General features: G+C 40.2%; 1 protein-coding gene across 1 annotated transcript in view; it reads left to right on the top strand.

The window, feature by feature from the left end:
* The window catches only part of LOC111148156 (meiosis 1 associated protein), a 54,432-nt gene extending 35,188 nt beyond the window's left edge, over positions 1–19,244 (top strand). The window contains exons 4-6 of the mRNA XM_022504598.1: positions 13,531–13,704; positions 17,314–17,476; positions 19,079–19,244. Of these exons, the coding sequence (XP_022360306.1) occupies positions 13,531–13,704; positions 17,314–17,476; positions 19,079–19,244 (503 nt within the window). The remainder of the gene's footprint in view (positions 1–13,530; positions 13,705–17,313; positions 17,477–19,078) is intronic.
* Positions 19,245–26,346: the final 7,102 nt, after the last annotated feature.

Below are 26,346 nucleotides of genomic sequence, written 5' to 3'. Positions count from 1 at the left end.
ATCATCATGCTTACACATTTCACAGCACTCACCATAGCACATACCCTCCCCAATGTCCATAACCCAGCCACCCTATCCCTACCCCCACCACCTTCCAGCAACCCTCAGTTTGTTTCATGGGATTAAGAGTCTCTTATGGTTTGTCTCCCTCCCAATCCCATCTTGTTTCATTTTTTCCTTCCCTACCCCCCATAACACCCTGCCCTGCCTCTCAAATTCCTCATATCAGAGAGATTAAATACACCTTGCATGTAAAGCACTTAGAACAGTGCCTGGCACATGTGAGCAGTAAATAAATGTTATCTGTGGTATTAATAGTAGTAACAGTATGGGATGCAGGAGTGACTCAGTTAAGTGTCTTCCTTCTGCTCAGGTCATGATCCCAGGGTCCTGGGATCGAGTCCTGCGTTAGGCTCCTTGCTTGGCAGGGAGCCTGCTTCTCCTGCCTGCTACTCCCCCTGCTTGTGTTATCTCTCGCTCTCTATTTCCGACAAACAAATAAATAAAATCTTTTTAAAAAATAATAGCAATAATAGAACCTTTTTATATATGCCTTTTTACTGAGAAAATTTTCAAGCTCTAATAATTTTTTATTGAAAAAGAAGATATGACCATAAAAAATTTTTAAATTTAAAACCATTTATAATCGAACTATCCCAATATACTGATTTTATTTTTACACATTGTCTCTTGGTTTTCACAATCATGTTTAGATTACATAGTTATAATTCACATATATGGTATTTTGTTTTCATGTAATATAGTATTATAAAACTTTCCCACAGATTTGGTAGCCTTTCTTTTCTGTTATTTATCCATTTTGTTCCTCTTTTGCTCTTAAAAGAGGACTAGAAGTGTTAGTCTTTGAAATAGAGTTATGATGATGTATACCTCTCACAGGGAAAGCTGGCGGCCTTCTTTATCTTTATATGCCCTCTTTACACATATGCCAACCCTGCTCTTTAGAGCAGATCCCTAAACCTGGATCTCGATCATAAATTTAGGGTCTAGGAGAGCCTGTCAATTCCAGCAGCCAAAGTTAACACCATAAAAGAGCCATTGGTGGAGGGAATAATGCTGATAGCTTTACTCATTTTTAAGTTAAGTTCTGAGCCTCAAGGAGGAGAAATATGAAATAAAAGCATTAGTCTCTTAACCTACACTAACTTTTGTTTATGGATCATAATAATAGCGACATTTATTAAACGCTTACTATCCAGGGGCACCTGGGTGGCTCAGTGGGTTAAAGCTTCTGCCTTCAGCTCAGGTCATGGTCCCAGGGTCCTGGGATCCAGCTCCACATCCGGCTCTCTGCTTGGCGGGGAGCCTGCTTCCTCCTCTCTCTCTCTTTGCCTTCCTCTCTGCCTACTTGTGATCTCTATCTGTCAAATAAATAAATAAAATCTTTAAAACAAAAAAAAAACCCTCAATGTGACAAGTTTTCCCTTGCAGAAGATCAGGAAAAAAAACATAACAGATATCTTAGTAGTATTGTTGATATTCTACATCTTAAGCTGAATAAAGGATTCATGAATGTTCCTTTTGCTGTTATGCTTGTAGCTTACATATATGTTACATGTGTTCGCTTGCATATAATAAAAATTTTATAATAGCTTTCTAAAGAATGGCTAAGTAATAAATATGCCAAAATTAAAAGGGCTGGTATGATCAATGCACTTTGGTATCCAAAGGGCATCTGTCCAGATTGACAGCAGTGCACTGGTTGAGTGTGTAAGTCTTTCAGCCAGTTACAAATCAACCTAACGATGCTGTCAGCCAGCCTGCACTTCTCAGCCTTGTACACAAGGATATCAAGTTCCCTTTCTAAGTGCTCTCAAACCATCTGTTTAGTATTTCCTTTGCTAGAGATCAATGTCAGCTCTTTTGGAAAGCTATTGTATCCATATGTGTTCTCAGGAAACACCAAATGTTAACAACCCAAACATAAAAGGTAAAGATTCCTTGCTTCCTAAAGGAGTCCAGAAAAAAATAAAAAATAAAAACAAAAACAAAAAAAACCTATCGTATGCTTCATGCTTCAGTGCAGTTGTCAAATTCCACAAATGAATTGTTTCCCCCTTCCAATGTCTTGGAAAATAGACCAGAAAATGCAGTTGTTCATTGAGTTTGTCTTTGATAACCACAATAAAGTCATTTCCCTGTAGTGTTAAGACTAAATTAGAACAACTGGTGTATTTATTACCTAAAGATATTCAACACAGAAAGACATGTGCTTATTTCATTAACAGAAGCTATGGTCTCAGAAAATGTTAGTTCTTCCCTTTTTTGAAATTGAATTAAAGATTTTTTTAGAGTTAACAGAAAATCTAAAGATATTTGAAAATGGAGGTTTAAAAAAATTTCTTCTCCGACATTTTGAAGGAGTAATTTACATACCGTACATTGCACCCATTCAAAGTATAAATTCAATGAGTTTTGACAGTTGTATATGCCCACAAATCATCACTACAATCAAAATACAGAACATTTCTATCATCCCTAAAAGATTCCTTTTGCCCCTTTACACTCCCTTCCTCCCTCATTCCCTAGTGTATGCCACTGATGTGGCTTTTGTCTGTAGATTAGTTTGCATTTTATATAAATGGAATCATATAGTACATATTCTTTTATATCTGACTTGTTTCTTTTAGACTTTGAGATTAACCCATGTTGTTGTTTAAACCATAATTTCTTATTATTGCTGACTAGTAGTATATTGTATGAATATTCCACATTTTGTTTAATCATCCACCTGTTAATGGATGTTTCACTTGTTTCCAATTTTGGGGTATTGCAACTAAAGCTGCTGCAAATATCCATAAACAAATCTTTGTATGACATGTTTTTATTTTTCTTGGGTCCTACTGTATTTATGGTTCATCTTTTTTCATCCATTTGTTTCAGCCCATTTTATGTTTTTATACTAAAGTGTATGTCTTATAGACAGTGTGTAATTGGGTCTTGCTTTTTAATCCATTCTGCTAATCTCTGCCTTTTACTTGGAATATATAGTCCATTAACATTTACCATAAGTATTAATATGGTTGGATTTAGGTGTACCATTTTATTTATTTTTTTTTGTCTTCTCTGGTTTTTGTTCACCCTTTCCCTGCTTTCCCACATTTTTTAGATTATTAAATATTTTTAGGATTCTGTTTTAATTTATATTTTGTCATTTAGCTATATTTCCTTACATTAATTTTTAGTGGCTTCTCTAGGGATTATGTTATAGATTCTTAACTTTTCATAGTCTACTCAGAGTCAGTATAGTACCACTTCACATAAAACACTGAAGCTGCAAGATTATAATACTTTAGAGTGCCTAGCTGGCTCAGTCAGTGGAGTATGAGACTCTTGATCCTGGGATTATGAGTTTGAGCCCCACACTGGGTATAGAGGTCACTTAAAAAAATAAAATAAGAGGGGCACCTGGGTGGCTCAGTCAGTTGTTTGCCTTCAGCTCAGGTCAAGATCCCAGGGAGCCCCACAGTCTCTCTCCCTGCTTCTCCTTCTCCCTCTGTTACTCTTCCCACTGCCCCCCTTCCTGGCTTGTGCTCTCTCTCAAATAAATAATAAAATAAAATAAATAAAATAAGATGATAATATTTTACATAAAATGTAGAAACCTTACAGGAGTTAAAAGATATTTTTAAATTTTCGTCAGCCTACTTAGAATTAATATAGTTCCATTTCATGTGAAATATAGAAACTTTGCAACCATGTAGGTCCATTTATCCCCTTCACACACACACACACACACACACACACACACACACACACATACACACACACTCAGAGTCTTTTATAGTTGCCATGTGGATTACATCTACATTATAAATTACATAAGACATTATTATAAATTTTACTTTAAATGGTCATGTGTATTTTAAAGAAACCAAGAAAAAAGTATTCTTTTCTTTTCCAGTGCTCTTCATTCATTCCTGAAGATCCACATTTCCTTTGGATATTATGTCCTCCAGCTCAAAGAATTTTTTTATTTCTTATAGCTAGTTCTGATGGTGACAAATTCTCTTAGTTGTTATTTATCCAAAAATGCATGTTTCAGCTTCATTCTTGGAGGGTATTTTTCTTGTATATAGAATTGTGGGTTGACAGAATATTTCTTTCTTTCAGCATGTTAAAAATGTTGTTCCACTATCTTCTGGTCTTCCATGGTTTCTAATCAAATATCACAGTCCTTGAATCACTTTCCCCTGTATGTAAAGGATCATTTATCTGGCAGCTTTCAAAAATTTTCACTTTATGTTTGTTTTTCAGCAGCTTTACAATGATGTGACTAGGCAGAGATTTCTTATTTAGGGTTCACTGAGCTTCTTGAATCTATAACCATTCTGTACCCGATTTCGATGTTTGGGGGCATTTTCCCACAAGCAATTCTACACCAGCTGGGTATCCTACAACTTAACTCAATTCCAGCACTATCTGGAGATAACATCAGATCCACAAATTAAGGGCTCAGTCCCATAAAATCTCACACATGTGTACACGTACACACACACATACCAGATACCAATCACAAGTCCAGGTTGTCACCTCTGCTTCTAAGTGATCAGCTATAGATCAGAACTTCCAGTGACTACCTCCTTGGATTTGATTAATTTGTTAGAGTGGCTCACAGAACTCAGAGAAATATTTTACTTACTAGATTACCATTTTATTACAGGAGGATATAATTCAGGAACAGCCCAATAAAAGAAATGCATAGGACAAAGTGTGAGGACAAAGGATCAGAGCTTTCAGGCCCTCTCCCAATACACCACTCTCCCCAAATCTCTACATGTTCATCAACCCACAAGCTCTCTGAACCACGTCCTTTTAGGGGGTTTTATGGGGAGTTCATTACATAGGCACAGTTAATTAATTCATTGGCCATTGACAAGTGATTCAACTTCTGGGTCCCTTTCTCCTCCCCAGAGGTCACAGTGTGGAGCTGAAAGTTCCAACACTCTAAACACAGGACTGACTTCTCTGGCAACTGACCCCATCCTTAGGTGCTTCCCAAAAGTCACCTCACTAACATGACAAAAGATACCTTTATTGCTCTCTCACTTAGGAAATTCCAAAGGTTTTAGGAGCTCTTCCAGAAACAAGACAAAGATCAAATATATACCTCTTACTATAAGCCACAGTATCACAACCTATAAATGTATATCTTTGATTCAATTTGGGAAATTTCCTGCCATCATCTCCTCAAATATTTTTTCCATCTCATTCCTCTTTGTGTCTTTTTCTTGGACTCCAGTTACCCACATGTTAAGACTTATAAAATTGTTTTACAGTTTCCAAGCCTCTGTGGTTGGTTTTATTTTGTTCAAAGTGTTTTCTTTCTCTTTTTTAGATTAAATTATCATCTCCATTGACCTATCATTAAGTTCACTGTCTCTCATCTCTCATTCCCAAGCCCATGCAGTGAATTTTCTTGTTCAGATAATGTATTTTTCAGTTCTAAAATTTCCATATTGTATTTTTTATATTTTCTATTTCCCTGATATTTCCTATATCATCATTCATTATGAACATATTTTCTACTCCTCATTGAACATAATTATAATTTATAGGTATAGTTATATAATTATGCTGCTTTAAAATCTTTGTCTAATAAGTCTGATACCTTTATCATCTTGGTGTTTGCATCTGTTGATTGTATTTTCCTTTGAGACTGGGTCACATTTTCTGACTCTGGGTCAGAATTTGGGTTGTAATTTGTGAACGTTGTTATAGGGACTCTGGATTCTAGTATATTACCCTGAAAAGTGTTTGTTTTGGTAGACAGCTAACTTTGTTGGATGCAAACTGCAGCTAGTCATGGTCTGCAGTAGTCAGGGACTCAGATCTCGGTTGCATTGGTTTAGCCTCCACTATGAGCTGCTTCCAGTTTGTCCCATACATGTGTGGTGTAAGGGTCAGCAAGGTGCCTGGACTGAGTTTTAAACACATAATTTAGGGTTCTCAGGCTACCTCCTCCCTTCTTGGATTTCTTCCTCACTTTCTGGAGGCTCTCCTTGCCCCTGGCTCCTCCCCCGATAAGGCCAGTGAAAGACAGAGGTCTTTCTATTAAAGTTTTAGCTGCTATACTAGGTTCACACTGTTACAACTGAGGCCACCCTTGGGGGAATTCATTCTTTGCTGGTCACTTGTTCCCAAGTTCCAGTTCCTCTCTGAAATCTACCTTTGTTCAGTCTCCACAGTCTTCAGATAGCTGTCCTCACATAGTTGTTTTATTTTTTTAACTATATTATCTCAGATAGTTGTTTTATTTTTTGAACTATAATATCTAGAGTTTATAGCTATGGTTTATAAGGAAATAAGAACCCAACCAGACTGGAAGTCCCCCTTCACTGTTGATCAGTTTGGTTCTTTCTTTTTACTTCCTTTTCTATATTCCATTCACTTCAGTAAGCTCAAGTGCTCCATCATTTCTCTCTTTACAAGACTATGACTTAAAAGTTCTTTTGATTAAATCCCAAGTCTTCTCTGCTCCTCCTTTCTCCTTCTCATCCCCTAACACTTACAGATGTATATTTTCCTGCTTTACTTGGCAAATGCCTGGTGTTACTCCCTCCCATCCTTGGACAATCTGTCCACTCTCCCATCTGAAATCGCCCCACCTTATACCTAGCACTAGTTAGCACAATACAAGGACTAACTGGGGACAGAATTAAACACGAGTACAGATATAAATTTAGTATAGGATGAAGGTGGCCTGTTACATTACAAGGGCAGATGGACTTGTTCTAAAAGTGGTACCAGGCAACTTGTTACCATCTAGAAAGTATTCCACGTGTTCCAGGGACCTAAACGTAAAAAATAATATTTGAAGAGTAGTAAAAGAACATTGGTGAATGCCTTTATCATCTTAGAATAGGGAAAGTTTCTCTACCTGTGACTCAAAATCCATGTGCAGTAATTTATTCAACTACATAAAAATAAATATATTTTTTAAAATACATTTTAAATAAAGTCAAAAGACAACTGAAAAAATTGGAGAAAGTATTTGCAATTTACATCTTGGATGGGGGGTAGGAACATGAAGAGGAAGGGCTAATATCGCTAATAGAGAAAGAGCACTTGAAAACTTCGGGGAAAAAGACCAAAAACCGTGCAGAAAAATGGACAAAAACATGAGTGGATAATTCAAAGGGTATTTTTTAAAGATTTATTTATTTATTTATTTGACAGACAGAGATCACAAGTAGGCAGAGAGAGAGATTGGAGAAAGCAGGCTCCCTGATGAGGAGAGAGCCCAATGCGGGGCTCGATCCCAGGACCCTGGGATCATGACCTGAACCGACCGAAGGCAGAGGCTTTAACCCACTGAGCCATCCAGGCACTCCCAAAGGGTATTTTTTAAATGGCCCTTAAACATATGAAGATTTAAAAAAAAGTAGGAAAATATGCTTAACTTCATTCATAGAGAAATTAAAATTAAGACTGCACCAACATACTACTTCCCATCTATTAGATTTGCCAAAGTTAAAAATTATGAGAACATATTTGCATTACTGGTAGAATGCACAGTGGCACAACCCTTCTGGAGGGATATTTGGCAATATCAAACAAAATGCCATGTGCATTTACTTTTTGTTTTGTTTTTGTTGATTCACTTATTGAACATTTATTTTTTATTTTAGTCTTTGTTTAAAGTTTTTATTTAAATTCTGGTTAGTTAACATACAGTGTAATATTAGTTTCAGGTGTACAGATTCATCCCTTCCATATTATAACTGATGTTCATCACAAATGCCCTCTTCAATACCCCTCACCTGTTTAACCCATTCCTCCCCACCTCCCCTCTGGCAACCATCAATTTGTTCTCTATAATTAAGAGTCTGTTTCTTGGTTTGCCCCCTGTCCTTTTTTCCCAATGCTCATTTATTTTGTTTCTTAAATTCCTCATATGTGGGAAATCATATAGTATTTGTCTTTCTCTGACCGATTTATTTCGCTTAGCATAATACTCTCTAGGTCCATCCAATGGCAAATGGCAAGATTTCACTGAAAATGACAGGATTTCTTTTATATGGCTGAGTAATATCCATAAAAATTATATATATATGTATATGTATACATATATATATATATATCTCACATATTCTTTATCCATTCATCAGTTGGTGGACACTTGGCCTATTTCCATAGTTTGGCAATTGTAGATGCTGCTGCTGTAAACAGTGGAGTGAATGTATCCCTTTCATCTAGTATTTTTGTATTCCTTGGGTAAATACTTAGTGATGCAATTGCTGGATCATAGAGTAGTTCTATTTTTAACTTTTTCAGGAACCTCCATGCTGTTTTGTTTATAGAAAATATAAATACGTTTGTGCAGAAAAAGAGGACTCTCTAAATACCTTCTAAGTCTAGTGTTTTCCAGTCAAACTATGTTTAGACTTTGGTATATCTCAATCAGTAGGGACCAGCTTCTTTTGCATGTGGGTTGCATTTTTTTTTGTAAAATGAAAATAGAGCTCTTAAGGCCTTAGATAAAATGTATTTTCTTACAACTTGGATCATATACTTCCTGAAGAGAAAACTTTCTCTCTCTCTCTGTCTGTCTCTCACACACACACAAACACACACACACATACACGCCATACTCTTACTGTGTTTTATTTTTCTTCATCATACCTACCATTATCTGTAATTGTTTTTTGTTTCTATTGTTTGTTTATTCTTTGTTCTCCCACTAGAATGTAACCCACAAAAGCAGATAATTTGTCTCTTTCATTGTTGACACAATCAGTGTGCCTGGATCATAGAAGGCATTAAATAAATAATTATTTGAAAGACAAATGAACTGAATGAAAGGATGAATGAATGAATGACATCTCTTCTCTCCCTGAGAATAGTTCTGGGAAATAAAGTCTCTCTATTCTCATTACACTTCTAGTTTTGCTGTCTTGTAGACTGGAACCCTAGGAAGATGGTCACCACTTGGTCAGTCCTGCACTAACTTCTCTAGAGAGTCTGCATCACATAATCACCACTACCCTGCTACCTCCTTTCAAGGAGCTTCTCCTTTTTCCCAGGGTCCAAGCATCACTTCCATAAATGAGGCACATGAGCTCAGAGACAAGCCAGGCTGCTCCCAACAATGGGAGCTATTAGAACTTATCTTCATGCCATTGTTGATTTAAAGACAGTGGTTAAATGACTCTGCACAGTTGTTCCTGAGCAAACTTTGTCAACTCTGATTACTTATCCTAGTTATTAACATCCTGTACTACTCCTATATTCAGAAGCTAGACAGCAAAGATTGCAAACTGGCCCAGAGAGGCTGAGCTATCATAGTCCCACAGGTTTTGCAGTGGCTCTTGACCTTTTCTGGACTCACAACACTCTCAAGGATCTGATGAAAGCTAAGGACCTGTCCCCCTCTTCCACCCTATTAGAATACAACTATACATGTACAGGTGAAGTTATATACAATTTAAGGGGGTTTCCAGAACCCCTAAAGCCCACTCTAGGTCTGGCCTATAGGTCCAGGAAAGGAACCTGGACCTATAGGAACAGGTCTGGCCTATAGGTCCAGGCCTTTGTAGGACAGGGGAGGATCTATAGGATTGAGCTGGAGCACAATTTTCCTAGGTCTCTACTTTAGATATTCTACGTCTGTTTGTGTATTAAAGTGTTACATTCTCCCTGTAACCTTTTTGCAGGGTTGAATTCTGAGAAGGACTGCTTTAGGCATTGCCTTATTTTCAATCATTTGGCTCTCTTAATTTTTCCTATTATTGTGGCCTTTCTGCAAGAGCTCAGTAAAAGGTATCACTACTTGTGGCCACAGGAGGGCAGGGCAGATCCAAACACTGAATGTGAATGCTGTTTGCAGCCTTGCGGCAGTGAACCCGTCCTTCCTCGTCCTCACCACCCAAACACTCCCAGCCACACTCACTCCCATAACCTTCCTGTTTCATACTGTGAGTGGAACTAGCTCATTCCTGCTCGCCAGTCAAAGTGGGAGCTGCTCTTCAATCTCTGAGAAGTGACAAGTCTCTTCCCCATTTCCCAGGTTTAGTACATTCCTTTTTTTTTTTTTTTAAGATTTATTTTTGAGAGAGCACAAATGGGGGAGGGAGTCAGAGGGAGAAGCAGACTCCCCACTGAGCAGGAACCAGATGTGGGACTAGATCCCACGACCCTGTGATCATGACCTGAGCAGAGGGCAGACGCTTAACCAACTGAGCTACCCAGGTGCCTGGTTTAGCACATTTCATTGTATTTGTGAGGAACACAGTTCTCTGCCTTTGGTGTTCTTATATATGTTAGTGGTGAGGAGAAAGCAGTCGCCAAGGGAAGTGATGGGGGGAGAGCTTATAAAAAAGGAAAGCACATTCTTATCCTGTAAGAGTAAATCATTTTGTTGATGAGAGAAAAAGAAGAAAATTCCATTTGTTTGACCTAGGCATGCCATTCATAGATAATCATCTCACTTCTTATGCCTCACTGTAACTATGAAATAGGTTGTAATATCCCCACTTTGTCCAAAGTCATATAACTATTCCAAGTGGCAATTCAAACCCTCCTCTCTCCATCACATCCCACCACTTTTCATAAACTCCCAGAAAGAGAAGAAAACCCTTCTGAAGAAACAGATTAGCAAGAGTAATTAGTATTGCCTAAATGAAGCCCACCTATACCCAGGAGCTGATGATTAAACCCAAATAAGGGAGGATATAATTAAGCATAACTTTCGGGACAGAGTCAGTTTGTAGTTGAGTTTTGGGGGAGGAGCAAGCCATGGATTGACAGAATAATAAAAGCACTAAGGAAGGAAGGAAGTCATGTGGCAAGGAGACTAATTTAGTTGAAGCAGAAGAGTTACAGGAAAAGGTAATGAGAGCTGAGGAAGGGGAGCAAATGTTGAGCTCAACAGGCATTTGCTAGGCTTCAGCTCTAAGCTAGCTACTGAGCTAGGGGATTCGGGATGAATGGGCATGTAAGATCTCAACAGGCAAGGGTGGGAAAGAATCATATGAGCCATCACAGAAGGGAAGAGTGGGGTATTTGATGAATAATGAGTAGAACCAAGTGGTACAGGGCGAGTGAGGGAAATAAAATAATCAAGGAAGGCAGTGTGTGCTCTTTAGTAAAGGAGAGAACTGAGGAAACCACATTTTAGAAATTAACTGGTATGGAGTGCCCGGGTGGCTCAGTCTTTAAGCGTCTACCTTCCACTCAGGGTCCTGGGATGGAGCCCCACTTCGGGCTCCCCACTAGGCGGGAAGCCTGTTTCTCCTCCCACACCCCCTGCTTGTATTCCCCCTCTCTCTCTTATCCTCTCTACTTTCAGAGATCCTTCACTCAATTCCATTTCTTTCGTCTTGTATCTGCCTTTTAATGCTTTAATAGTGATTTTTGCCTCACTGAAGTTTTGGGTTCAGTTCTTTCTGTACTTGTTACTCAAATTGAAGTCCATGCCTCAGGCTCAGTAAAATTAAATTACTTCTCATTTTTGCCTATGACAGAATAAAATTCACATTATTAAAAAGATACTTTCTTTTGTGGCACCTGGGTGGCTCAGTGGGTTAAAGCCTCTGCCTTCAGTTCAGGTCATGATCCCAGAGTCCTGGGATCGAGCCCCACATCGAGCTCTCTGCACTGCAGGGAGCCTGCTTCCCTCTCTCTCTCTGCCTGCCTCTCTGCCTACTTGTGATCTCTGTCTGTCAAATAAATAAGTAAAATCTCCAAAAAAAAAAAAAAGGTGTAGCTTTACAAACTCCTTTATGTATAATCTTTGTACCCTGTACAATATTTCATCTTTTATATAGTACATAATAAAAATTACTGCTTGATGGAATGAATGAAATACTTGGTTAATGAATCCTCAGAACTGTTCATGGAAGATGGCAGAGTTTTAATCATACTGGTCAAAGAGAAATGCATTTGGTGCCCCTTTTCAGCCACAGAATAAGTCATTAATATGACATGAAGTCATCTGAGTCTCACCACACCTCCCCTGTGTGGGTACCAACACGCTGGACTGAAGCCCTTTGTTCCCTGTGGAGAGTCTGCCACCTCTGCCTCCTTGTCCTCAGGAATGTCGTTCTAGAAATAAACCAGCCTTCTCCCTGGAGTCTATGAGTCATATACAGAAGTTAATTCATCAATTTTCTTAGGCTCTTTGTGAAAGTATTTCAGAGAGTCCCTCATGGTAAGGAAAAAAAAAAAATCAGGTTCCTCTTCGGTTTCTTTCCAGCTCTTGCCTCATTTCCTCTCTCTGTGCTTCCTCTACTACCTTATATTTGGCTTTTACTGATAACCTTTACCTGTAGACCCAGACCCAGTTCCTCAGCAAGTGTTGCCTAAAACAGGAAGTAGACCAGCAAAGCCTCATCACCCAACATACCTAGTTCCATTCACTCAGATTTGGAATCAAATCACACTCTACTACAACATTTCTGTCTTCCCGGCTGCTAATCACACTTGTGAGTTACGCCTGCCAATGACAGACTTGTGTCATCTGTGTCTGAGGTGAAGCCCGGGAGTACACTATTTTTTTTCTTTTACTTTTTAAAAAAATTTGTTTTTTATAGCAGAAGTAGTAATTGACTACATTTTTACTGTGAAATAAGAGGTGAAGAAGCGGCGCCTGTGTAGCTCTTTTGTTCAAGAGTCTGCCTTTCCCTCGGTCATGATCCCAGGGGCCTGGGATCAAGCCCCACATCATCATTGGACTCCCTGCTTAGCGAGGAGCCTGCTTCTCCCTCTCCCTTTGCTGCTCCCCTTACTTGTGCTCTCTCGCTCGCTCTCTCTCTCTCTCTCTCAAATAAATAAGTAAATAACATCTTTTTAAATAAATAAATAGATAAATAGGAACTGAAGAAGCTGAAGCTCTCCCTTGTTAACTAAGTCTTTAACTTCCATTTCTGTATTATTTTTGGCTGTTTTTGTATTCCAGAGTGTTTTTTAAATACAATAAAATTAAAACAGAATAGAAGTATGAATAATAAAAGGGAAACATACTTCAGAACTCTGCCCTGTTTCCATTTCTGCCCACCATTAACAGTTTGATGGTAGCCTTCCAGATCTTTGTAAAAGGCATTTACATACATATGTATGTACTTAGGCCAAGGGTTTGATTTTTATTTATTTTATTTTATTTTTATATAAAGTGTTCACACATCTGTTCTACAACTTATTTATTTATTTACCATCTCTTAGATTTCCCTGCCAGTACACTTAACTTTACTTTGTTTAACAGCTATGTAATTATCCCAGCTATGTAATTGTCCAAAGGTTGAGTGTGCTGTAATTTACTTAAACATTACCCTATTGATGGGTATTTGAATTGCTTCCTGTTTAAGGTTTTGATTATTTGTTATTACAACAATGCTGTACTGAACATCTTTGCATATGTGTCCATGTGTACTATTAAGAATGTCTCTAAGCTAGATATCTAGAGGGTAGAACTGGTGGGTCAAAAGATGGGTGCATTTAAATGTTTACATTTTTCAAAGTTTACAATTAAAGAATTAAATACTTTACCCACTAATTCCCTTTCTTCTGCAGAGAGTTCTATCCTGGGAACTGACATTGACCTTCAAACTATAGACAACGATGTTGTCAGCATGGAGATTTTCTTCAAAGCCTGGTTACATAACAGTGGAACAGACCAAGAACATATCCATCTTCTTCTTCCTTCACGGTGTTTCAGCAACATTTCCAAAGCCAGAGATGATTCAAGTACACACCCCCAAAAGACATAATATATAGCCTATGATTATCCTATTCTCAGATTAAGACCCTAGATTTGTGAGTTGTCAGGATACACAGTAGTTGAGGTTTAGGGACTTGAGGAGGCTATGTAGTGTAAGCACAAGGAGTAGGAAAATAATTTCTAAAAAGTAACCACAGTTAGAAAAACTGAACCTAATTAAGCCGAGACAGCAAGGGCCAGTTAGTTTAGGAGCAAAGACTTAGATACCTCAATTATAGGGCAGCACATAAACCAAATAAGAGCACAATGAACCATATATTTTCCTCAAATAATTCATTTTGAATTATAGTAGATATTATTGACTTAATAACTTGAGGCATGCTGGTACCTCAACAATTATCAACAGGGCCTATGAGAAGGTAAGGAACTGAGATTAAACCAAGATTAAATAGAGGTCTTCTGGATAGGAAGACACCAAACTGAGGTAAAGTAAAGCAACTAAAGAGGCAGGCCCCACAGAGGATAACTAGTAGCCCAACTAATAGAGGCAGGAGTTTAATGAGAAATATAGGTATAGACTCCTACCCCCAAAGGGGAAGACACATCGGTGGCCCTTTCTTTCTGGGGATAGCCATCAGATCTTTACCCGCCCACCCCTTCCCATGCTCCCATTTCAACCAAGGGCCTGGGATGCATTTGATGACTTACCTTAATTTCAATGTGTCTTTCCTTGGTGTGTAAATCTTCCCTGGACCTCCTTTCCACTCTTTTGTCCAAGGCTGATGGTGCCAATTCCTCCATGTCCCATCTTCTGGAATCTACTTCATATCTGTTTTTCCCCAAGCACTCTGTCATCTCCTTTTCTGCATTATCCCATTTCATCTTCACCCACTGCCATGAAGCAGGTACTGTTACCATATGTCATTGAATCTCAGATGTTATCAGTTATGAGGTACACCATTGCTTTATGTACCACTAAGAAAGAAAAACACTGCCAATTAAACATGACACAATGCTTTCTTTCCCTTAGAAATATTATTTTATCCTTACTGAGAAGTTAAAGTAGTAAGTGTTTGGAGTGTGTGTCTGGCCAATGGCAATTGTAAGATATATAGTGAGATGTTAGTATGTGGGGAGAAAAATGTGTCTTCGAGTCAATTAAATACCAATATTATCTCCCTGTTTTACAGATGAGAAAACTGAGACTTAGAGAAATTAGACATTTTCCCAAGACAGCACAGAAAAATTAACAACAGAATTCGAAGTTAGGCAACTCCAGAACCCACTCTTAATGCTTAAGATTAGAAGTTTATTTTTTGTACATTTTGATTACTCTCAGCCCAAAAACCAGGTCTGTCTCCAGAACCTGGACACTTACCTACTACAAAACCTGTTTCATGCTGGGCAGTTCTGAGCAAAGATCCTGCCTCATCCTGGGCACTTCTTTCATTAGAAGGGCTGGGGCCCTCCAAGGCCAGGAACTCCAGCAACCAGCCTTTCTTTAACTGTTGCACAGCACTTTCCCATGATATAGTGGAGAATTTTTCTACCTTTTTCCTCCCTCTTTCCATGGCTTTCAGCACCAGGGTCAGAGCCAGAATGTTTATCTCCATCTGCAGTCATTTTTCAGTAATTTGCAGGTCTTCTAGGTGCATGTTGGAACTTAGATCCAGATTCATCAGCTCTTCTATTAGGGAGGCCAACACTGGAATCCAGATGCTCAGGCACAATTGGAGTGAGGTCTGGGGAAAGTAGCCCTCCTCCAGGGAGGGTGTGACCCACCTGAGAGTTTATACAAGTACAATAAAGACCATACTATAGTTATCCACTGTTCAAAAAAGAGAAACTGACTCATTACCACACTAGATTTCTGGAAATGTGGCTCACTATCAAAAATGAAACAGAACAATACAGAACACTGAGCTCTCCTACTCTAGAATGGTTTGAGGACTGCTCTTCAGATGTTCACTCTGACTCCTTACAAGGTTCTCTATCCACTCCACCTTCTATAGCTGCTCAGGGCCCTTCACTCCACTCTCTAGGTGCTTCCCTCAGAGGTCTCCTTCTGGCAGAGTGCACAGTTAGCTTCAGATGAGTATCTTTTCTCGTTTTGTGGATCTGGAGTCTGTCACCTCTGCATCTGGGTTCAGCGTGGTGAGAAGCACACCTGATTCTAGACTCTAGTTCTGCTAAGACAGCTTTCCCAGCTTCGGAACACTGTTGAGACTATGGTGCTAGAAGTTCTCAGCCCTGGCTGCAGTAAGAATCACATGAGGGACTTTTTAAAAATACCAGTATCTGGATTCCATCTCCAGAGATCCTGATTTCACTAGTATGAGTTAGAGCCCAGACATCAGTATCTTTTAAAAGTTTGTTAATGTGGGATGCCTGGGTGGCTCAGTGGATTAAGCCTCTGCCTTCAGCTCAGGTCATGATCCCAGGGTCCTGGGATCGAGCCCCACATCGGGCTCTCTGCCCAGCAGGGAGCCTGCTTCTCCCACCCCCTCTCTGCCTGCCTCTCTGCCTACTTGTGATCTCTGTCAAATAAATAAATAAAGTCTTTTTTTTTTTTAAATAAAAGTTCCTTAATGAAAAGGTGATTCTTACGGCAACCAGAGTTGAGAATCTCAGCCAGGTGAACACAGCTGTCCAGTCCTAAAGCCCAGATATCTAACAATGGAGAAGTCAGGCGCAGAAGAAATGAGGGGAGTCCAAGACCAAGCCCCTCCTACTGACTTCCTGGGCTCTGAGACACAGCAAGCCAAAACTGTCTTACCCAGAATTAATGTCTACGTTTAACTGCTGGGCCCAGGAGGCCAGCTGGATCTGACCTCTATTCTGCCATCCTATCTCCTTTTCTACATTATTTCTACTTCTGCTTTTACATCATGTTTGTTAACAGTATTCAAACCTGTATACATTTTATTGAACAACTTTGTAGTATCAGGGCTACAAGCTTAGAGCAATAGCACATTATACACTGTGGCATGCGAATATACCTTGATGAATAATTCATACCTAGGTGAAGCCCCCTCAGAATGGTTGCAGAAGGTTCTACTCTCAGGTTTCTTTGGGGAATTAAAAAATACACCATTTCAGGAACTTATTCCTCCCCCTCCCCTGAATGTCCCTAGAAGAGCCCACAGAGAAACAGTAGCTGTCACCTGACTCCCTGACTTCTGCTTTCCTGCTCTTCCTTCATCTGACCTATAGTCTTGCCAAAGCTTAGTTACAGGGAAGCAACAGAAGCAAGATTTCCATCTGTGATTGCAAAGGGCCTCTGCATATCATAGTGTTAGCTGCCTCCTCCACAGAGAGCCCATGTTCCTCTCAGACTGGATCATAAGCCAGATCTCTCACTATGAGGCAACTGCTCAGCCAGGCCAGAAGTAAAAGAAGTAAAAACCATATCAGACACAGAAAATTAGTTAACTATTGTATTGAGCAATTCTGTAGGTCCAGACCTGCTCTGCCTTTCCAAACCAGTCATACTTTCCTATTTCTACTCCCCTGCCTCCTCCCAAGCCTTACTTGCCTGGTGAATGTGGAATGGGTAGCAGATGTTGTCTCTTAATCATGTAGCCTGAGGTAACTTGTGACAAACTGTCCCTCCCCCAATGCCATTTTTATTGTAGTGTGCCTGAAATGTGATCTCCAAGAACGACTCCTCAGCCCATCCCTGCTCCCTGGCACAGCTGATGGCTCCTTGAGAATGGATGACCCCAAAGGAGACTTTAGCACACTCTACCAGATGGCCTCCCAATCGTCAGCCTCTCGTTACAAGCTCCGGGTGATCAAGTATGGGACAAGAGAACTTCCCCAATCCATGCAAATGCCTATTCTTACTGGTTCCAGCTAGGAAGTTCAGAGGTAGAGGGCATCTCCAAGTGTCAGCCAGGTGGGAGTCAGTTCCAAAGCAGAAACTATAGTTATAGGAGTGAAAGAGCAAGCTCAGGCTGCCCAGCATGTGGAGACTAACGGCCAGATGGTAGAAGATATGCCTCAGTAGGATATTCTAAAGCCTGGATGAGGATTGCAAATCCAGAAAGTCTCTGAGCACCAAGAAAAACAAGATCAGCCATGTTTATCCATTCAGCAACTGCATATTGAATACCTTACTGTGTTTAGGCATCAGGACAGAGGTCTGACCTTCAAGGAACAAGATGGTAGATAGGATCTACTCCTGCCTTGCCATTTCTCTAAGTACTAGAATTTCTGCTTCCAGAGGAACTAGTTCTTGGGTAGAATTAGCAATGATGGCAAAGACCACTTTTACTGCTTCCTAGTTCCTATCACCATGTCTGTGCTCAAGTATCTAGGTAAGCTTGTCCAGTGTGTGACTGCAGATGCTTCTTGGGGAACTTTCTTTTTTTTTTTTTTTTTAATTTATTTGACAGAGAGAGAGAGATCACAAGTAGGCAGAGAGGCAGGCAGAGAGAGGAGGAAGCAGGCTCCCTGCTGAGCAGAGAGCCCGATGCGGGGCTCGATCCCAGGACCCTGAGATCATGACCTGAGCCGAAGGCAGAGGCTTAATCCACTGAGCCACCCAGGTGCCCCCTTGGGGAACTTTCTTAAATTTCTTTTCTTTTCCTTTCTTTTCTTTTTTTAAGAGAGCAGAGCAAACAGGGGGAAGGGGCGGGGGGGAGGGAAACAGAGGTAGAGAATGAATCTTAAGCAGGCTCCATGCCCAGTGCAGAGTCCAATGCAGGGCTCATTCTCATGACCCTGAGCTCATGACCTGAGCCAAAATCAAGAGTCAACACCTAACTGACTGAGCCACCCAGGCACCCCAATTCATCCTTTCTTTTTTTAAGATTTTATTTATTTATTTGACAGAAAGAGAGAGAGAGCACAAGTAGGCAAAGCAGCAGACAGAGGGAGAGGGAGAACCAGTTTTCCCACTGAGCTGGGAGCCTGACGCAGGGCTCCATCCCAAGACCCTGGGATCATGACCCGAGCTGAAGGCAGACGACTAACCAACTGAGCCACCCAGGTGCCCCCTTACCCTCTTCTTAAATGCGTCTTCTCTCAGCACTTGTCACAAGAGAGCCAGGACTGGGTGCAGATGGTTAGCATACTATCATATTACATGGTTATTATAGCAGGGGTGTTCTGGGGTATCCCCAGAAAGGTCACTTGGAATTAAAGAAGCTCAGGAGAAGAAACATCCATCAGATTGCTTTTCATGATGGTGCTTCCTTCATTGGTTAACAGGCTTTGAGAATCTGCTATGTGCCAGATACCTTGCTAGGTGCTGGCCATGCTAAGTTGATTAATTCACAGGCCCTAACCCAAGGGATTTCACGGTAGAGTCTTAGATATAAGCTGAATTTAAGCTGATCTGGTGTCAAGGTTGTACATATCACTGAGGAGACTTTCACGGCCATTGTCTCTTGCCAGGGCTCTAAATTCCAGTGGGATCTGCGAGTCATTGACATATGGACTGCCCTTCATCCTCAGACCCACAAGTTGTTGGCAGCTGGACTGGAATGAGCTGGAGACAAATCAGCAACACTTCCATGCCTTGTGTCACAGCCTGCTGGTGAGTATTCATGTCCCCAGATGAGGAAGAAGAACAGTGTTAAGTTACCAACCACAGAAAAGTAGCTAGCTTAATCCTGCCCTGATCCCAAACCTGTCCCAATTCTTAAGAGGACAGGAAAAAACTGGAGATATTCTGAAACACAGATTAAATATTACTTGCCTTTGTTGGTTTCATGCAATAGAGAATACTTCCCGAGCTCAGTTATACGACACTAAGCTTGAAAATCCCTAATTTTGGACGCCTGGGTGGCTCAGATGGTTAAGCATCTGCCTTTGGCTCAGGTCATGATCCCAGGGTCCAGGAATCGAGTCCCGCATCAGGCTTCCTGCTCCTTGGGGAGCCTGCTTCTCCCTCTGCCTCTCTCTCTGTCTCTCATGAATAAATAAATAAAATAAAATAACTTAAGAAAAAAGAAAATCCCTAATTTTGTACATTTAAGTGAAAACAGTATTTTCCATACGTAACTATATTTTAAGACTTCTCTAACACTGGGCTAGACATTATGGTTTATTTAAATGAAGAACACCTAGACTGTGCCAGACATCTTGCTAAACTGTAGATATTCAGTGGTAACATGATAGACATTATCCATGGCCTCAAGAAACTTACTCTGTAATAAAAGAAACAGAATTTTATATATATATTTGTATATATATAATAAGCATAGAATATATAATTATAATTCAGAATTTTATAAATATAAATTAAATAATTATAAAATATAATTTATAAATATAAATACTTAATCGTGAGAAGTTTATGAAGGAAAAGAAAAGGCTGCTGCCAGAAAGCCTCTCTGTGAAAGGAACATTTAAACTGAGACCCACCAGTTTATGGGAATAGGAATTAACCAAGTGAAGGGTGGCAGAAAGAGAATGCCTGGGAAAGGCATGTGTGAAGACCCCAAGGCTGGAAAGAGAGAAGAATCAAGAATGGAAAGGCCATTGTGACTGAAATAAAGAAATCGAGGGAGAGAGAGCCAAAAGGTGGGCTGGAGAAGTGAGCAGGGATCAAATCATGCAAAGCTTTGTAGGTCAAGTTCAGGACCTTGTACTTTAAGTACAGAAAGAAATCATGAGAGATGATTTGAGTATTTAAAAGATTACTTACACCAAGCGTTGGAAATGAACTGGCAGAAGCAAGAATGGGAACAAGAAAATGAGGTGGGAGAGCATTGCTGTATTCTGGGCAAGAGATGATGGTGGCTTGGACTAGAATGCTGGAAGTCAAAAGTAAACCAATTAAAGAAATATCTTAGGGGCGCCTGGGTGGTTCGGTTGGTTAAGCATTGGACCCTTGGCGTCAGCTCAGTTTGTGATCTCAGGGTTGTGAGATGAGCCCCACATGGAGTCCTGCATCGGGCTCCCTGCTCAGTGGGCAGTCTTCTTGAAATTCTTTCCACCTCCCACTCCCTCCCCCTCTTGCTCCTCCCCCTCTGCTCCCCACTGTTCCTATGCTCTCTCTCTCATTCTGTCAAATAAATGAATAAAATCATTTTTAAAAAGACATATTTTAGAGAGAGTGTCAGAACTTGGTGAAGGATTGGATGTAGGGAGTGAGGAAGAGGAAGGTATCAAATAACTGCTTGGTTTCTGATTTGATTATCTTAGTGGATGCCCACTTCCTGAAATGGAAAAACATGAAAGAGCTTAGAAACACTTAGAAAAGAGCATGAAACACTTAGAAAGCAAAATAAAACAACTGCAAATATAATCAAGGACAGGTCTAACTGTGAGTGGAAATAGAGGAACAGTTTGACCTGGTAGCATATAGATGATTAGACCAGCACAGCAATGTGTCTCTTTCACTATCAGAAGCAGGCTTCTTTTTTCCTGTTTCAAAGCCCACACTCCCTTTTAGGCCCACCCACAGAGTTCCTGTTTCCTATCTGAAGAACACGCACCCCCTGCCTCGGCAGAGCGGAGACAACAGATACATCCTGACCATCAGAGCCCAACAGCTCAGTTGACTCTTTACTCCACCCCATTCCTCAGGGTCTCAGAGATGCTGCATCACTCGAGAGGAATTTCCCTCAAGTGGCTGCCCTACATTCTTACAGTACATGACATTTTAAACATGCATTTGCATTTCAGTACACTGCTGGAAGGAGTGTAAATTTTCTGGAAAGAGATAGCTACTTCAAAACTTTAATTCAATTGTTGGGAATGTATGTAGCACAGGAAAACAATCAGCAAAAGGAACAGAGATATATAGACCAGCGTGCTTATCCCAATGTTATTTACAGTAGTAAAAAATTCAAACAACCTAAATGTCCTAAATAGAGAAATGATTAAGTCAAAGTAAGGGAAGGGTTATGGGAACAATAATTCAGCCAAGTAATGAAATATTATGTAGCCATTAAAAATAAGGATCGTGGGGTGCCTGGGTGGCTCAGTGGGTTAAGCCTCTGCCTTCGGCTCAGGTCATGGTCTCAGGGTCGTGGGATCGAGCCCCGCTTTGGCTCCTTGCTCAGCAGGGAACCTGCTTCTCCCTCTCCCTCCATCTGCTTACTTGTAATCTCTATCTCTCTGTCAAATAAATAAATAAAATCTAAGATAACAATAATAATAATAATAAGGATGGGAAGGAATAGTTTAGTCCCTCCTGGCTTAAATATATAAATATGCTTTACATATATAAATAAAAAATGGCTTTACATATGTAAATCAGACTCTTCCTGCCTCTGAATTTGGCATTTGAGGATCTAATGTTTATTTGTTTATTTATTTATTCATTTATTCCTTCAACAAATATTTATTGAGCACTATATGCCAGGTACCATTCTACAGGCCAGAGAGACTCTTACTTATCACTCCTCTATCGTGGAAATTCACAAGTGTGTGGTTGACCCATCACTAATAGATTACCTTTTTTTTTTGGAGTACTTACTAGGGGCTAGTCACTTAACCAAGTGTTTTGCATAATTTATCTCACTCAATCCTCACATTAATTCTGTGTGATAGGGATGGTTGTCCCCATTTTTACACATGTAGAAGACTGAAGTCTATGGAGATCAAGTGACTTAGGAAAAGTCACATAGCTACCAAAGTGGCCAAGTCAGAATTTGAACCTACTTATAGAGGGGAGAATTCCCCACAAGCCTCTTCTGATGCATTCAACAATAAATCTTTTTCCAGTACCTACTCTGTGACCAGACCTTATTTAGAGTTTGAACCTCTCTGATCCTATATTACAAGTTTTCAGCCCTTCACTAACTCCTTGGTTTTCTAGTCTTTCTTACACCTTTTTCATATGTTCTTTTAAAATCTGATGTCCTCAGCTCCCTGTGTAACTCTCATCTTCTGTTTCTTACTGTGACATTTCCCTTCCAGCTAACTTCTCATTCTAACTTCTGTCTTTCTGTTAATAGCAGCACCGCCCCTGTCTGCTCACCCAGGCTTGAAACCTCATGACCTGTAGGCTTCTTTTCCTTTACACACACTTCATCACTAAGTCATATCAGTTTTCTTCTTGTAAGATGAGTTATAACTGTCTTTTCCTTCCTGTTCCCACTGTTTATTCTCACCAAGGCTGTAAACTTGTGTAAACTCCTAACTAGTTTCCCTACCTCCAGTCTCTCCCTCCTCTAATTTGCCCTGTTTATTAGACCACGTTAATCTTCTTGAAACACTCCCCCTGACTGCCACATGTTTTTTGGAAGTGCCAATACCCAGCAACGTAAGCCTTGCCTCTTCTCTCCCCATAGTATCTGCTGCATGTGTCTCTCCTCTCCATTCTTATCATCACTATCCTGGTTTGGAATCTGTTTATCTCTTCCCTGTAATGTTGCAACAATCTCTTGTCTCAGTGCCTTTAGTGTTTCCCTTCCCAGTCCATTTTATATACTGCCACCAAATTAATCTTCTTGAAACACAGCACTGTCCCTGCCACTGTTCAGCTTAAAGATATTCTGTGGCTTACTATTGATTATACTTTGAAGTCTGTATTCCTTAGCCAGTTTTCAAACTCTAGTCTATCTCCCATCATCCCCTTTTGTGTACCATAGAGTCCAGCCAAATTAATATATAAGCTTTAAATTGCCACACCTTTGAAACTTTGTTCATGTTGTTCCTTCTCCTCTCTCACTATATGTTCAAACCCTACCCCAACTTGAAAAACTCAATTCAGATGGTACTTCTTTTTTTTTTTTTTTTAAGATTTTATTTATTTACTTGACACAGAGAGAGAGAGGGTGAGAAAGAGATCACAAGTAGGCAGAGGGGTAGGCAGACAGAGAGGGAGAAGCAGGCTCCCTGCTGAGCAGAAAGCCAGATGTGGGGCTCGATCCCAGCACCCTGGGATCATGACCTGAGCCAAAGGCAGAGGCTTAACCCACTGAGCCACCCAGGTGCCCCCAGATGGTACTTCTGCAGTGAGGTCTTTCTGAATCCCTTTATTTATCATTAGACCTTTTGTGCTCTATTTTCTTTTTAGGGAAAAGCATATTTCTATTAGCTTTTCAAATATATGGTCTTATGATTTGGGTTAAAGTCTGTGATATAAGTCTGACTACCTGACTCCAAGATAACAGGATGGCCTTTTCCTGGCATTTCTACCACATTCCCATTTTACCAACTAATTTCTCAGCCTTAGTCAAAGTTAGGTTCAGAGTAGAAATTCTCCTCTTTTTTTGAGAAGTCAAGGCAAGGCAGCCTTCTAATCTATTGAGGAAAGATATAGTCTGTATTGCCCATGAAAAGCATGGGCTTCATCAGAATCAGATGGCCCTAGGTTCCTGACAGTTTCGTTATTTCCCCAACTGGTTAAATTCAGGTAACATACTTAACCTCTCCATGAAACAGTAGTATATTCATTTATTTGAAACCTTAACAAACCTAGTGGCCCCATTTGGCTAATCTCTGCATAAATGGTATACAAAGAAGCACTATCCAGAGGCCAAAAAGTAATTTTAAAATTTATTTGTGCTTTCAAAGAACACCAAAGAGGAAATAGTTCATAACCCACAATGACATTTCTCAAATATTTGTCCTTTACTCCTCAATTATATCTAACCAGGAGCTATTCCAAGAGCCTTCCTCTCTCTCTCTCTCTCTCTCTCTCTCTCTCTCAGACACACACACACACACACACACACACACACACACACACACTTAAAAAAAATAAAACTGTCTACATCACCAGTCCCTGTTCCTCTACCTTCTTCCTCCTTCTCTCAGCTATATACATATTCTATAGATTGGCTTAGCCCAGAGGGGTCTGCCATAGTCTGCCTCCCCCTCAGGTCCTGTCTGTTTCTTCCTGTTTAAAACATCCAGGCATAGAATTCACAAGCCTTCTCCTTTTGTGAGTAGAAGTAGAGTGGGGGAGAATGGAAAAAAGGGAGAAGGTGCACGACAGACACACATTAATAACTCTTGTCCCTGTCACATACTGTATAGGGACAATAAGATATAGGTCATATAGTTTTGAAGTTTGCTAAATAATATTGCATGTTTAAAGCACCTAGCTTTTTGCCTGGCATATGATTTGCATGTAATGGTTGGTTAACAGTTCTATGATTTACATTTGTTTCTTCTTTTTTTTAAATAGATTCTAAATCTCTGGAGATATTCTTCAATTTTCAACTATCTTTTTAAAGATTTTATTTATTTATTTGTCAGAGAGAGAGAGAGCACAAGCAGGGAGAGCAGGAGGCAGAGGAAGAAGCAGACTCCCTGTTGAGCAGGAAGCCCAATGTGGGACTCAACCCCAGGACCCTAGGATCATGGCCTGAGCCAAAGGCAGACTCTTTAACCAACTGAGCCACCCAAAGTATCTTTTTCACCTATTTTCTTGAGCATACTAATCATAGCTATTTTGAAGTTCTTGTATGTTGATCCCAATACCCGGATCACCTGTGGCTTTGTTTTAGCTCTCTTTTTTCTTCTGATTTTCAGACAGGTGAGCCTGTCTTTTGGTGCACCTGGTAATATTCTAATGAAAGATGCTCAGTGTGTTTGAATAAATTGCAGAGGCTCCAGTTGGTATACCTCCAGAGAGGGTCCATCCTGACCTGTGCTATGCAGATAGAGTGGTGACAAATCCTCCTATTCTGTTAAGAAGCTGTACTGAGGGGCGCCTGGGTGGCTCAGTGGGTTAAAGCCTCTGCCTTCGGCTCAGGTCATGATCTCGGCGTTCTGGGATCGAGCCCCGCATCGGGCTCTCTGCTCAGCAGAGAGCCTGCTTCCCTCTCCCTCTCTCTCTCTGTCTGCCTCTCTGTCTACTTGTAATCTCTGTCTGTCAAATGAATAAATAAAATATTTAAAAAAAAAAAAAAAAAGAAGCTGTACTGAGTCCAGGCTGGACTGTGATCCTACTAAGGCTCAGTCTAACCCTGGTTTGCTCCCGGCCTTCCAGGATTTTCCAATGAAACCTGATATATTATGTGCATCCCTTTCCCTTGGACAATTCCAACTCTAATCACTCTGTATCATGTATGTTCAAATACTCTGCTTCTAAAGTCTTTCTCTTGGATGTTTTTGCCTCTTGCTCCATGTAGCCCCCATATTTGGTAAATGCGCTGAGAGAAAAATTGGTTTGAGCACACACCCACCCCTGACTGGTCTCCACCAAAAGATCTGCTGGTTTCTCTGTTCCCTTGCAAGTGCCTCAGCATATGCAAATCCTAGATTCTCAGCTACCACCTGCTCTTCCTCCAACTCAGAATCAACATGTGCCCTCAAGGTAAAAGCAGTTGCCGTAATTTCCTCATCTCTCTGGATTCTTCCTCTCCAGAAACTTAGCTACCTCTCATTTTCATTGTCTCAGCACATCCTCATGCCTTCAGACAAATGGTTACTGTATATTCCAACTTCTCTAGTTGTTCTAGGCTAAAGAACAAGCATGCTTCTGGCCTTTCCATCCCACATGGATGCAGAAGGAGATACTTATTAAATGTTCACTCATTCCCCCACTTTTCACCTCTTATTTGGCTAGGCAGTCTGTAATACATTTTCTGGTTTACTCTCAGCCAGAGAGTAAACTGGCTGGCTCCACCAAGTTTTCATTTTCAGGTTCCTGGGTTTTCTTACAACTATAGGCATAGGTCAGTTCCTTCAATGCTGTCTCTTCCTCTGCCCCTTCTTTTAGAGTAGTTCTTCTGAGCAAAGTCCACACTCCCATA

The sequence above is a fragment of the Enhydra lutris genome, unplaced genomic scaffold (assembly GCF_002288905.1).
Source record: "Enhydra lutris kenyoni isolate GAN:26980312 unplaced genomic scaffold, ASM228890v2 scaffoldscaffold18, whole genome shotgun sequence".
Taxonomy (NCBI): Eukaryota; Metazoa; Chordata; class Mammalia; order Carnivora; family Mustelidae; genus Enhydra; species Enhydra lutris.
Note: the sequence above shows the minus strand (reverse complement) of the source record. Positions and strands in the feature narration are given on the sequence as shown.